The sequence below is a fragment of the Vulpes vulpes genome, chromosome 8, assembly GCF_048418805.1.
Source record: "Vulpes vulpes isolate BD-2025 chromosome 8, VulVul3, whole genome shotgun sequence".
In the NCBI taxonomy this organism is placed as follows: domain Eukaryota; kingdom Metazoa; phylum Chordata; class Mammalia; order Carnivora; family Canidae; genus Vulpes; species Vulpes vulpes.
In genome coordinates this window covers 73,143,683-73,157,875 of record NC_132787.1, presented here as the reverse complement: position 1 = coordinate 73,157,875, position 14,193 = coordinate 73,143,683, and the positions used below count along the sequence as shown (strand labels likewise).

General features: G+C 41.5%; 1 protein-coding gene across 1 annotated transcript in view; it reads right to left on the bottom strand.

The window, feature by feature from the left end:
• Positions 1-13,829, bottom strand: part of KDM3A (lysine demethylase 3A) — a 54,420-nt gene extending 40,591 nt beyond the window's left edge. Inside the window, exons 1-5 of the mRNA XM_025994399.2 lie at positions 13,198-13,829; positions 12,352-12,567; positions 5,061-5,216; positions 3,883-3,993; positions 565-667 (exon numbers count right to left, since the gene is read on the bottom strand). Coding sequence (XP_025850184.1) covers positions 565-667; positions 3,883-3,993; positions 5,061-5,216; positions 12,352-12,537 — 556 coding nt within the window. The 5' untranslated portion in view covers positions 12,538-12,567; positions 13,198-13,829. The remainder of the gene's footprint in view (positions 1-564; positions 668-3,882; positions 3,994-5,060; positions 5,217-12,351; positions 12,568-13,197) is intronic.
• Positions 13,830-14,193: the final 364 nt, after the last annotated feature.

The following is a 14,193-nucleotide window of genomic DNA, read 5'->3' as shown; positions in this document are numbered from 1 at the left end:
TTTTATTTATTTATTTATGACAGTCACAGAGAGAGAGAGAGAGAGAGAGAGGCAGAGACACAGGCAGAGGGAGAAGCAGGCTCCATGCACCGGGAGCCCGACGTGGGATTCGATCCTGGGTCTCCAGGATCGCGCCCTGGGCCAAAGGCCGGCGTTAAACCGCTGCGCCACCCAGGGATCCCAGAACTGCTAAGTCTTATAAAATACTTATGTGACTGTGAAATTGACCAGGAAATTCAGTAACAGTATAAGGGAGATCAGCAGTACCAAATTCGTGTTTTACCAGTTTTATAAGACTGAAATTTCAAACACATCAAATTCCATGTCAAAATACAGCCGAGCTTTTTAAATATCTACCTTACTAGTTTACACATGGGTCCTGAGCTTTCCAAATTTCAGATGCTTTAAAATAAAGTTCATCAATCATCTAGTTGCATGCGGAAAGTAAAAGGAATCTCCAAACAATTAGAAATCTCAATAGGAGAATGAGGACTCAAATGCAGCTTCTTACAAAGCTAACCATTGGTCAACTCATAAACTATCACCAAAAAATAAACTCCATACCTTGTAAAAGATGGCTTTCATCCAAATGTTTCACAATCAAAGCTTGAAATTCTTTACTGACATTCTGATTATCCATAAGGGAAAGTCGAAGATTGTTTACATCCTGAAAAATGGAAGATCGTTATATTTTAAGGTAACAAAGAGTCGTTTAAATTCTAGTGAATGCTTCAATCAGCTTAATGTTAAATACTGTCATTAGCCATTTGATGGCACCAAACCACTGCAACTCCAATGAACTTATTAATAGGTCAAACAGTAGATGTAAGGGAGACTAAAGTGGAGTCACCCTAAGCTAAGAGGATGACAAATACTAAGAGTGGCTCAAAGCACAATTTTAAATACAACACAACTTTGACTATGGAAATATAAGAAAACAAACTAGCTGGTCAATTCATGAGAATTCCCAGGGATAGAAAACACATACATAAAAACACACAGTTATGTAGTGTAAATTCACTGAAATTGTTTTTAATGAATCACTTGACACAGATTGATTTAACCTGACTAGAAATGCATTCCAAATGCATTCTTATTTACAAATGGTAAAGGGGGGATGGGAAGGGACAAAACCTGAATGAACAGCCTAGGTTTTCAGCAAACCAGTTTTGAAACACTCAGTTTTTGGCAAGAGCTCCATTTTGGGCACAGTCCCATAGTCTTTTGGCCTTGTGCACACACTAACTTATGATAAATGTATACAGAGACTGTCAATACGAATAGCCTGCCAAATACAAGCTATATAGCACAGAAGCCCTTCTAATACCAGGCCTTTAAGGCTTTTGTGCTACTGTGAAATGGATACATAGTGCTCAAAAATGGTTCATCCATTTCTCCCACTGGGAAGAATAGTGCTTTAGAGATGCTATGCTGGGGGCAGACCTGGTGGCTCAGCGGTTTAGGGCCGCCTTCAGCCCAGGGCCTGATCCTGGAGACCCAGGATTGAGTCCCACATTGGGCTCCCTGATGGAGCCTGCTTTTCCCTCTGCCTGTGTCTTGGTCTCTCTCTCTCTCTCTCTCTCATGAATAAATAAAATCTTAAAAAAAAAAAAAAAAAAGAAAAAAGATGCTATGCTGGAAAAATGCATTTCTTATGCCAAATAACATTAGACTTAACCTAGGGTCTTCAGAAGAGCTCAACATTAATTATCAGAATGGCCCGTGTGTGGGGTTTTTTTTCCCTCATGCTGCTGTAATTTAAAAAAAATGTAAATGTGTGCTTTAATTCCTACTAAGAAATAGCATATTAATGGGGAGAGCCACAAATGGCTCTTAAGGTAGAATAATTCTACTCTACCTTGGAGAGTTTGAATGCCAGATAGCTGACTTGAGTACTTCATCTTTTTTTTAACCACAGATAAATAATTCAAATTCAATCCAAAGAACAGACCTTAAGTTTCAATTCCAACTTCTATATATGCTAAATGATTTTCAGGTTCTCTGTGCATTTTTTAGGGCAAGCATTCTACTATAATAATCATATCCCTAAACATAGTTTCATACAGCAGAACCCTGATATAATCATCCATATATATATATATATATATAGGAGAATGCACTAAATTTTGGCACTATCATCATCAGTAAAAGTCAAGAGCACACATAACCTTCCTCAATTAATAGTATATTCACATGGATAGCCACAGTGCATCTCCCTGAGAAGAAATAAAAACTGATCTAGATTTTGCCTTTTCAACCTCAGGAAATTTTGACTGAAAGGTTTAGACACACAAAAGATATGAAACAGAACTGTCCAGAAAACAATGGTGAGAAGTAAAAACTACTCTCATGAAGCAAAGTAAGTTATCCGAAAGCCCCTCCACTATGTTCTTTGGTCCTTAAGAGCAAGTCATTCTTTTAAGCTAGGAAAAATATCAATATTCCTACCTAACATCACAAAGGTAACTTGCACCTGAAATTAACTGAAGCAAAAGCACTTTCTTTGTTCTATTTAGTTAAACATTAAAATAAGGTTCAGAACTTTCATGATACAGAAATTAGACTTAAGTAGAGGAAAATCCAGTGCTTTGGGTTTTCCCATACAGGCATACCAATGGCAATGACCATGGGCCCTGAACTGCCTTATGACAAATAAGTGACTTTAAGTTTCGTACAGTCCACAGAAACAAGACAGGTCACCAAATGGAAGTGGGTAAAAGGATGAAGTTTCATAAATTACATCTAAAAGATACATGGTATTATATGACCAACATTATTTCCAAGGGAATAATCTAGAGATAATCTGTGTGTTCCTTCCCGGTCTTCAGACATTTTCCTAAAGAAAATAACTGTATGTAAGCAAGACCCAAGAACCTAAATGTTATGCAGAAAAGGGTGGGAGTTTTGCAAGCCAACTGGAAAAAACACACACGTGATCTCAATTCTCATCATTTATGGTAGTTATGTTTCACTAAGTCATCACAAACAATGAATTAGTGAATAGTGAACCACTGCCCCTAGTGGAAAAATAGGGTTAGGTTCCTTTGAGCCTCTTGGTCACAGTTTCATTAACCAACCTATACACAACCATGTGTTAAGTGTGTTTCTGTGGAAGACACATTATTTAAATATATACTGCTGCATTATTAACCTGGAAATCACAACCAATAGCATTGTAACTCATGGCTCAATGAAACTTATTTACCATATATATTTCCTCCCTAAGACACATCCTGACCTTACACTTAGGAACACTAGAGAGCACTTCAGCACTATACTTGGTACAGTGAAACTACCACCACCACCCAAAAAAAAAAAAAAAAAAAAAATCACAAAAATTCAGCACTAATAAATAGACCTCATAAACCACACTTGTTTACAGAATGAGAGAGGAAACAAGCCAGCAGAATGTCACCTTATTTGACTTCAGCTGGGAACATATGTCAGGTAACTCAAATTTTTTACCACTCTGCCAATGTCTATGAATGACCATGAAAGTGCCTAAGAACTGATTTGGGGGTTACAAATATATTCTAACAAGTAGGCAACTTCCCACATTATACAATACATAAATAATGACTGCCATACATGTGAATGATAGTCAATCTTTCAAAAATTATTTTCATATCATCTAGGTGTTTCCATATATAAATACAGATCATCAACTGTACTACTTCTGAACTTCCAATCCCAAATAGACAATACCAACCCCAATGGCTAACACCGAAGGGTAATGTCTAACAACTAACTGCTAATGAGATGGGTCTATTTCTGTGTTAGGTATTTATCAGAATTAGAGCAATCAACGTCAATACTTTTAGTTCTCATATTAAAAAATTTATATTTCTATCTTTAGAGGTTAATATTTTTTTTATGCTTTACCTGTATAGGCTTCAGAAGGTCTTTAGAAAGAAATACTCTTTGTTGATCTCCCAGAAAGCGAATAGAGGTTATGGATCCCAAACCAGCTTTGTCCAACAGAGACTTATACACCTAAAACAAAACAAAAGGGTCTGACATCACAACTGCTGTCAGAATAATTCTGAAAATGGTGACTAGCAATTTTCCACATATGCAGAAAGAGATAAAACCACTAATTTTATTTACTGCTGGCATCTCAATAACAACTACTTATGCAACCACAACGCGATCACACAATTTTTATCCAAAACCATTTAAACCAGATACACATTTGGGAGTCATTAACACATAGGTCTGGGTCCAGAGATACACGACTTCTCCAAAATTTATGCAAAAAACTGTGTGTATACATTTTTTCTGGGGGAGATAGGGCCATGTTTTTGGCAAATTCTTAATAGCTGGGGGAGAGAGGGATACAAAGAGAAAAATACAACTTTAACCAAAATCTATACCACTCAAAAACCTCCAGCAGCTCTTCTCACCCATGGGCAAAATCTTAACTTTGCTAGCACAGTATGCTAGGCCCTTCACAATCTGGTCAGCCTTTCAGCCACCTTCCTAGCCTTTCTGTCTAAATCTTGCCCTTCTACTGTTATGCCCTATGTCTCACAAAACCTGAATTGTCCTCTCCAGACACTATGATCACTCTTATCTACTACATCAGATTTATGATGTGGAAATGGCATAATCATGTACTGACTGCCAGTACTTTCAGAGCCAAAGAATATCATGAGTCAGAGAGAACCTTAGAGATCATGAGGCCAAGACTGGCAACACCTACAGGAGCTAGGCAACAGCCAGATTTTAAGGTATACTTTCCATATTTTAAAAGTAGATGACTAACTCAAACTTTCTTAAAATGTTATGAAAATCAATCCAAATATACATATACATATATATTGTTTCTCACCTCTGACCTAGACATTCCCCCACATTACCTCCAACCCCATTCTTCAAGTGAAGAAACTGAGGGCTGAAAAGTCAAAGGCACAGAGTTACAGGGTTCCTAGCAGGGCTAACAGGAGATTCCTTATCTGTACTATTCTCCAGAGGCCAAATACAGGCATTACATATACGTTTCCCTTGTTTCACTCATAATGGATTAAATCCCTGGTCTCATAACCTCAAGTTGTACTCACTATTGCAGGCCACTGAACAACTCGTTCAGAAATTTCAGGAGACTTTCGTTCAGCCAAAACCAAGTTATGCTCTACTAAAAATGCTCTCCTTAGAAGGCTATAGACTTCTATCCATCTTCTCTTTCTCCAAGATTCCCCATCAAACTCCACACACACCTAAACAGAAGTGAAAAAAAGCAGATTCAATTAACAAAAAAAAAAACATGAAAAATACCAAAGTTGAATTATACCATTATTCTACTTGAATCTTTTTTTTAAAGATTTTATTTATTTGAGAGAGAGACACTATAAGGTGGCGGGGAGGCCAGGGAGAGAAGTAGACTCCCCACTGAGCGGGGAGCCCTATGCGAGGCTCGATCCCGGGACCCCGAGATCACAGAAATCATGACCCTAGCAGAAGGCAGACTCAACCTACTGAGCCACCTAGGCGCCCCTCTACTTCAATCTTTTATCTGAATATTTTGTCCCTCTTTCCCACTCTTACTTCCCTTCCCAGTCCACAATAAACCAATCAGACATGTTAATCTAACCATCAAGCTTTGGTTCCCAAATCACTTTGAGAAGCGGCAGTCAAGGCTTTTGGAAGCCAGTCTCTGCCTCAAAAGTAACTTGTAGAAAGCCAAAGAACCCCCATGTAGAAAGTTTTTACACATGTCAGACATCAGAGCTTTGAGAATCAAAAGAAAGAAATTTGAAACCTAAAAGAATTACTTATTGCATGTCATTGTAATTCTAAATGACACTGTGGGCTTAAGAAGACCATCCCATCACCATAATCCCTTGTTTTGAATCCCTTTGGTATGCATAGGATTCAGACTTACAAGGCCTAGAAGACAGCACATCCTCAACATCCCTTTGAGTTGAATAAACTGGGAGTTTGGAGTCAAAGTCTACTTTGCTAAATATAGAAACAAATAGTTGATAAACTGACACCAGAGCTAAACTCCCTCAATATTTGATGTAAAATCACTATTTTTATTTAAAACCCCTTTCTTACTAAAGAGGGTTAGGGTTAGGGTTAGCCTCTCATAATTTCATAGACAACCACACTTCCCTTTCCAAGCTTTAACTTTAAATAAGTTAACTTCCATTCATCTGCAGAACTCAAAAAATATTTTCCTCAAAGAAGCCTTCCCTAACCAAAGAGCCTCCATTCCCCACCAAAGAGAATTCCTCCTTGTTAAATGTACTCAAAGCCCCATACTTTTCCTTCACCATGTACCCACACTTTGTATTATTTATTTGTGGCTAACTGATTGACGTAAGTTCTAATAGGTCAAACTATATGTTTTTATTTACCTTTGTATTTCACTAGTATCCAGTCCCCAGTCAGTACTGAAATACTTGTTGAATGAATAAATTTCCTCACTGAATTGGCCTCTTACCTTCAGTTACTCTCAGACATTTAGAAGGCAGGACATTCCCAACTGGTATACCACTAGCCCTAATCCCAAATCTTCTCTAATTTTATGGCTTTATAAATACCAATCTTTAAAAAAAATCAATGAAATTTAAAACCCATCCTTCTCCCCCAACAGTAAAATCTGTGTCCCTAACTTTCAGGTAACTTTCTCTCACAATATGCATATCTTCTTGGTACGGCAGGCTTTTTAATCTTGCAGTTATCACAGAACCCATATAAATGTGTAAGTACCTATTATGTGACAAGTCCCTGTGTACGCTCTCCTTGGTTCTGTGCATTCCATCCATCACTACGCCCAATCAAATGGTCCTTCACAGAGTTTAGAGACTGTTCATCTTCCTGCCTCCTCAGTCACAGAATACAGGTCTTATGATAGCTCCCCTAAATTAGATAGTCTTTCTGCTCCATATCACATCAACCTCAAACCCAAACTAGCTTTAGATGAGTTTTCCCATCAATGCGGTATAAGAGGAATAAGCATATATGAGAAATCTGGGTTTGAATCCCAGCTATGCTGAAGCTTTTTTAGGATGATTTTAACCACATAAAATATGTAGCATTACAAAGAAAACCAATTAGCCTGCATGCCAGGTTAAGAACCCTTGCTTAAACCTAAGTTCTTTGAAACTAGTTTTGCTAGCTACAAAATGAAAGTGCTAACACCTACCTCTCACTGAATCATTAGGTAAAATTTTAAGACAAGGTACATAAAGTATCTGGCAAGGAGATTAGGCAGTCTTAAGATTTCAATGGTAATTCAAATCTTAATTTATCAGGGTATCAGTTCAGTTGGGGGAGAGAAGATCCTAAATAAAATTATCCAATATCTATTGAGGGGGGAAAAAAAAAGTAAAGGATTAAGAAATCTTCAGTAGCTTTCCCAAACTTAAGCAACATCACAATTCTTATCAAATCTCTATAAAGCTTATGATCAACCCTAAACCAAAATTTAGACAGAGCCCCTTCTTCTTTATATCCCAATTTTTAATAATTCAAAAATTAAGTTTAGCTCCTTAAAAATAACTTAGTTTATGGCTTCAGAGTATTAGATTCCACCGGTCAAAAACTCACTTTAACTTGACTTTTAAAAAAGGTGACTTTTAAAAAATATAATGAAACCAACAAGTTGTGAACTCTCTTCATTCTTTCAAAAGTTTCCTATCATAACCACAAATGTCTCTCCCATTTGTGTCTTGAAGCCTGAGGTTATAAGGGACCCCCCCCTCCCAAGGCTCTTAAGCAAAAATTTCTATAAAAAGAACACCAGGGGTGCCTGGGTAGCTCAGTGGGTTAAGCACTGGACTCTTGATTTCGACTCAGGTCATGAACTCAGGGGGTTTTTTTGTTTTTGTTTTTGTTTTAAAGATTTTTTATTTATTTATTCAGAGAGAGAGAGAGAGAGAGGCAGGCAGAGACACACGCAGAGGGAGAAGCAGGCTCCACGCAGGGAGCCCGACGTGAGACTTGATCCCGGCTTCCCAGGATCACACCCCAGGCTGCAGGCTGCGCTAAACCGCTGTGCCACTGGGGCTGCCCGAACTCAGGGTTTTGAGATGGAGCCCCACGCTGTGCTCAAGCACTAGGTGTGGAATCCGCTTAATATTCTCTCTTTGTCCCTCCTTCTCCCTCTGATCCATTCCCCTCCAAAAGGCACACCAATAAAAAAAATTCAAATTATGGGGAACTAAAGTGACCTGACCAAGCTTCTGCAAGCTTATTGATGTCACTAGTTCTCATTTAAATTGTATTATTCCTGGGTCTCTGGGTGGCTCAGTTGGTTAGGCACTAGCCTTTTGCAGACCCTGAGTCAAGATCCCAAGTCCTGGGATTGAGCCCCACATCATCAGGTTCCCCACTCAGCAGAGAGTATGCTGCTCCCTCTCTCTCTACCTCTCCCTCTGTTCATGTTCTCTCTTGCTCACTCTCAGACAAAGAAAATATTAAAAATAAGTTGTATTATTCCCCCCATGTTCCTTTGGTACACAAAATAGATGTTATTTATATTGTCTGATTCCAAAGCCCAAAGAGAGGCCGGTTGATTATGATTCGCTACCTACAATTTCCAAACTTGCCATTCTTCTAATAGGACATTTTGTAAATGTGTACTTATTAGCCTATACATATCTGGACTAAATGTTGAATATTTCAAATTAATTATTTCAAGTTAATTTTCCCCAACAGAAAAAATTTTTAATACACAAATATTGTATCTAATCAAGCTAATCTCAAACCTCTCACTCTTAACATACATTAATCTCATCTGAGTATATGATTAGGAAAACCATCAGAAATGCCAAGTAAAATATTTCCAAGTTTAAAAGCAGGCACTTACAGAATGGCATAGTTTTTAGTCAAGTTTTTAATGACTTATCTATTCTGTGCCCAGAACTATAACATAGATTATCACTTATTTCAGTCTCCACAAATGAGGAAATTATTTATGTTTCTATGTCTTCCTACACCGAAATAAAATACTTATCTAAAATCCCAGGGACACCCCCCCCCAGGCTCTTATGCAAAAATTTCTATAAAAAGAACAACAGGGGTACCTGGGTAGCATTCAATTATGGGGGTAAACAGACTTTATTACACTGCTAGGAATTTCTCATTTTACATGGTTCGACTGGCAACAGAATCTATCAATATTCATATTCCAATTGTATGTAGGGATGAAAAGGCTAGGCATTGGTCAAGGCACCCAACTGCCAAAAAGGAAATTTTTAACAGCAGAAAATGGTACACAGAAATGGCTAGTACTACTCGTGTGCTAGTTAGGGATATCCCTAAGGACTAAGAAGGAGCAGAAGACTCAAGGATAAGTTTGGTTCAAAGGAAAGGGAATTGGAAGAGACCTAAACAGACAAGCTGGGGAAGAAAGACAGTTCCAGCATGCAAAATGAATGAAGACCCTTGTCTCACTCTTAAGAAGAAAGAATAGGATAAAAAGAGGTTCTAATAACCACACCTAATAAAGATTTGCTGTTATTCCAGGGAAAGAGGATGCCACTGCTCCATCAGATTATTTCTAAAACTGATTTTCAATGTAGGATAATTTTGATTCCTTCCATTTATTCGTCCAAATACTTCAGCGAACACTACATGCCAAGCAGTGTTCTAAGTGCTAAGAATATAAAGGCCCACTAAAGACAGTGCTTTAATCTCACTCTACCTGAATATTAAAAAGCCTGGTGTTTAAAATCTAGAGACAAATTTAGGCAAGTTATTTAACTTCTTCAAGCCTCTTTTTCTAACACTAAAAAATATGGTTTATCATCTAGAATATTTTTCAGAATTAAATAAGGTGCCACATAATAAGCACTTAACCATCATTATGTCTTCACCTTGACTCTCTGTAACCAACAAGTAAACATACTGTATCTCAGTGAGTGACTTTGTTATAAACTCTCCCTCAAGGTGAAACAAAGTTAACAAGCCTTGGCCTCATTACATCATCTTCAACTAATAGCAAATCAAACTAGACAAACGTGTACTTCTAACACCAAACCAGTTGCATACAACTGGAATTGTATTCATTTATACTCATCTAGACCCCAGTCTCACTCCAACCTCAAAAACTCAATACCTTAAGCTCAAGTGCAAGCACGGTCTTAAGTTACTAGCTCCTGCCTGCATTTCCCCAAGCACAATTTAGTTCTAGAGTTTTGAAATTCTATGTTTTTGCTAATACAATATGCCCTTAAACTTAAACCATCTGCTACTCAATTAAGGAATGTAACGATAAATCATGACTACATAAAAGAAATCAAGTAATTTCCACCTTACATGAAGGCTGAATTTCAAAGTCTGCAGGTAAAGCAAAAATCAATTACAGCTAGAATTGTTCTTGAAATGAAAATCCCTGTTTATCATCAGGTGAGGCACCTTAGTGCAATGGAAAAGACACAGCCAAACCTAAATTCAAATTCTCCCTCCATCACTGGGCAGCTAATTATGCAAATCTGGGCAAGACTCTTTTTCCCAAATCTATTTTTCTCATTCTGCAAATGGGAGTTATTACCACCACCTCAAAGACTGAGGGTGGCAGAAAAGTGGAAATTAAAAAGAATACACAAAAAGGACCTCCTAGATTGCCTTCTTAATCCAACAGGTCTATAATTAGGTCCTGTTGGGGAAGAGAACACCTAGTCTGTCATCATCTGCCAAAGAACTAAAGACTCAAATCTTGTTTCCATTCAAATCAGATAAAAACAAATGCACTAGAAAAATTTTTACTTGGCAGGTGAAATAAACCACAACAACTATGATTGAAATCTGGTACACAAAGCCCACTTTATGGAGAAAGATTATTAGCCTAAAGCAAATAGGTTCGCCCACAAAACTCCATTTGCTGGGAAGAATGAAAAGGAGAAAAACCAAACTCCACAGTGTATGACAGGAGTTCTTTTGTGGCACAGGGAGCATACTGGTAAAGATAGTGGTAACAAAACTCCTGGGTGAGAACACAGGCTATGCCAATTTCTAGGTATGTGACCTTGGTAAGATACTTAATCTCCCCAAGCCAGATATTTTTGTCTGTAAAATGCAGCAATATTAGTACCTACTCCCGAAGAGTTGCTGTAAGGATTCATAAGATCATGGCTATGAAGTATGCCATCAGTATGATGCCTGGCATATGGATAAGTGCTCAACAGTCACTCCTTTTCAATATGAAGACAACACAAGCTGAAAACTTTAAAAATGTATGAATACATATTCTTTTCCAACAATCCTTTGCAGACTAAACCTGGTTTTGGCATGTACTGTCACCTTCAAGTGTTCAAATGAATGATGTGTCAGAAATCAACATGTATTCAACTGCCAATGCTAAAACTTCCTCCCAATCTGAATATAGTTTTCAAGAAAAAGCAGTAATGACCAAGTGAAGATGCTGAAACATATCCACTACCCAGGGTGGAAATCTCTTCTGTTCTAACAGGCTTCCTTCAAGTTATCACCACTTTGGAGTCTTTGTTAGGGACCTTTCTCCAGTTATTTTTGCACAAAGGAGTCTTTGTTGGTAGAATAGCTAGCTTCCTTACTGGTTGTTCCCAGACAATCCTTTGCCACCAAAAATTTTCTATTAGACAGTGCAATTAGAATTCCACCTCTTTTTGAAAAGATGTAACTGAAAAAGGTTCTTCTGAGTGTCATTTTGATTAAAAATCACTGTCCACACTTGTACTAGTTTCTCTCCCTCCACCCAAACACCAAAGTGGAATATATTTCAAAGCCATTCCTCTAACACACCATATAAGGGTCGGCTCCACCCCCTGCCCTCCATATATGGTCAAAGCCCACACCTACCTACGGACTCCTCACTGAAAAGACCTGGAACCCACTTCCACCGTGACCCACCATATACGGACAAGTACCCACCCTAATATGCCAAACAGAACTAAGCTCCTCCCTCTTCATTCACTTCATTTCCATCAAGTCTGAAAGTTTAACAAGTTGGCCGAAGAAATTAAGAGGAACAAACAAACCAACCAACCACCCGAAAGCGCTAGCCATCAATTCTTAATGATTCCTCACGTCATCTATCTACCTGACCAATCTTAATATTCACGATACTCCCCCTTCGGAGGAGTAACCATACAGTCCTATTAGGGCACAGAGCGGGCAACAGCGAAGCGTGTCTGAGCAACCCCAAGGCCGTCATTAAACACAGGCAACTGTAGGCCAAACACACCTCGGTTCTACACAACCATTTCAAAGACTTTCAAGGTCTCGTTTTCTGCACCTTCAGATCAGATGCCAACTTTCTGATCGCCCTTTCAGAAAAGGGGAGAGGGGGGGCCCCCGCTGGCTGTCTCGTTACCAAGGTAACTACAAAACGTCCGACAGCTGAGGCCCGGGAGCTGATTTTACCTTCAGGTCCTTCTTGGTAACGTCGGTGTGGGAGACGGCTCGAATGGTCCCCGAGACCCAGGGCCACTCGGCGACGCGCTCCACGTCCCAGCTGTCGTGGCCGCCGTCGCCGCCGTCGGCTGCGGACAGACTGAGGAATCGCTTCCCCACCAATACTGGCCAACTTTCTCCGAGCGTGAGCACCATGGTTTCCACGCCTGCAGGAAGGGCTCCTCCCTGCAAAAATACAAAAACAAAATGCAGTGGGGGCTGCCGGTGGGAGGGGGTCGGGAAAAGAGGACGCGGGGGAAGCGGCGGCGGAGGAGCAGACGGATGGGTCCCAATCCCGCTCGGCTGACGAGACCCCAGGCGGCGGCGGCGGCGGCCGGTGCGAGGGAGGACCCAACACCCGATCTCCACAGGCGTCCTCCCCCGCCCCCCGGATCCCTCCCCCACCGCAAACACGGGCCCAACCGCCGCGTGACCCTCGTTCTCCCAACTTTCGCTTTCCCAAAACCTTAAACCTAAACGAGGAGGGAGTGAGGGGAGAATTATCTGCAGCCTAAGTGGATTTTAAAGTGTTGCCCCCCCCCGCCCCCCCACTCCGGGAAAGAAAAGGCCCGAAGCGAGGGCCCCGTCTGGGGCGGCCGCGTCCCCGCCCCGGGCGGCCCCACGGGAGGGGCCGGCCCGCGGTTCCGCACTTGCCCCGCCGCCCCGCCCCGCCCCGACACGGCGCTCTCCCGGCCGCCGACCCCCGGGCGTCCGTCGCCCCGGCCTGCGCCGCGGCGCGGGGGCGGCGGGGCCGCGGGATCGGCGCCTTCATCTTTCTTCCTCCTCTCCCCTCAGCCGAGGCCGCGGCGCTCTTACCCCGCCTCCTGCCTCCCTGAGTCACCGGCGGCGGCCGCCGTTTCCAGCCGCCCAGCTCTAGCTCTGACTTGGTTCAAGAGCTCTCACAAGACACGCACAGCCTCTCGGGTCCGCCCCCTCGGAGCCGCTTCCGCCGCTCATTGGCCCCGGCCAGGAAGCGGGGCGAGGCTCCTGGGTAAACAACCCGCCGCCATTGGCCGGCCTGGCGCAGGCGGGGCGAGAGAAAAAAACAATTCCTTGGCTGCCTCCTCCCTCTCCCCTCCCCCTTCCGACTCCCGGACGACCCCCATTAGGTTAAAGTACACAGAGCGTAAGCGAGAGATCCCTCCGCCACAGCCATTCTTTCCATTTGTTGCCTACGGTATGCAAAAGAGTCCCGCGAAATCGCTTATCAACTTTAGGGCCCAGAGGAAAACTGCAGGGGTGCATAGATAAGACTGAATGACGAGCCCCAGAGCTGTATGTGCCTATTGGATTGCTCTTCAGTTGCGTAGGCTGTCGACGGAAGATGGGCTTTCCACTTGGCGGAAGAATCTCACAGGAAAGGGGTGAGGGCGGTGCAGAGTCAGCGGGGGAGGGAAGGGACGGGAACGTGCGGTTTCAAGCGTACTCAGCTAGGGGGAGGAGCCACCGGGCTCTGGAGGCTCTTGCGCAGGCGCTTCGCGAAGCAGAGGCTGGAGTTTGGGCTGCTGGGCGAAATGGCCGCGGGAGGCGCAGGCGCACGTGGTGTTATTCGTGGAACGTCTGAAGTCCGCCATTTTGAAGGAAAAATGAAGAAAGGCATGGAGTCATTGGGAAATGACGTTCGTTGAATCTAGAGCAAGAGAGGCCATTCAGTACAATGCAGAATGGGATTTTTTTTTTTTTTTTTATGTAAAGGGAAGAGAAGATATTATGAGTCTTACATAGAAACTGAAAGACTAGATGAAGGCCATAATGATGCAAGAAATAGGAAGAGGTGACTTTGAAGGACAAAGGAGAAAAAAGGTGATTGTG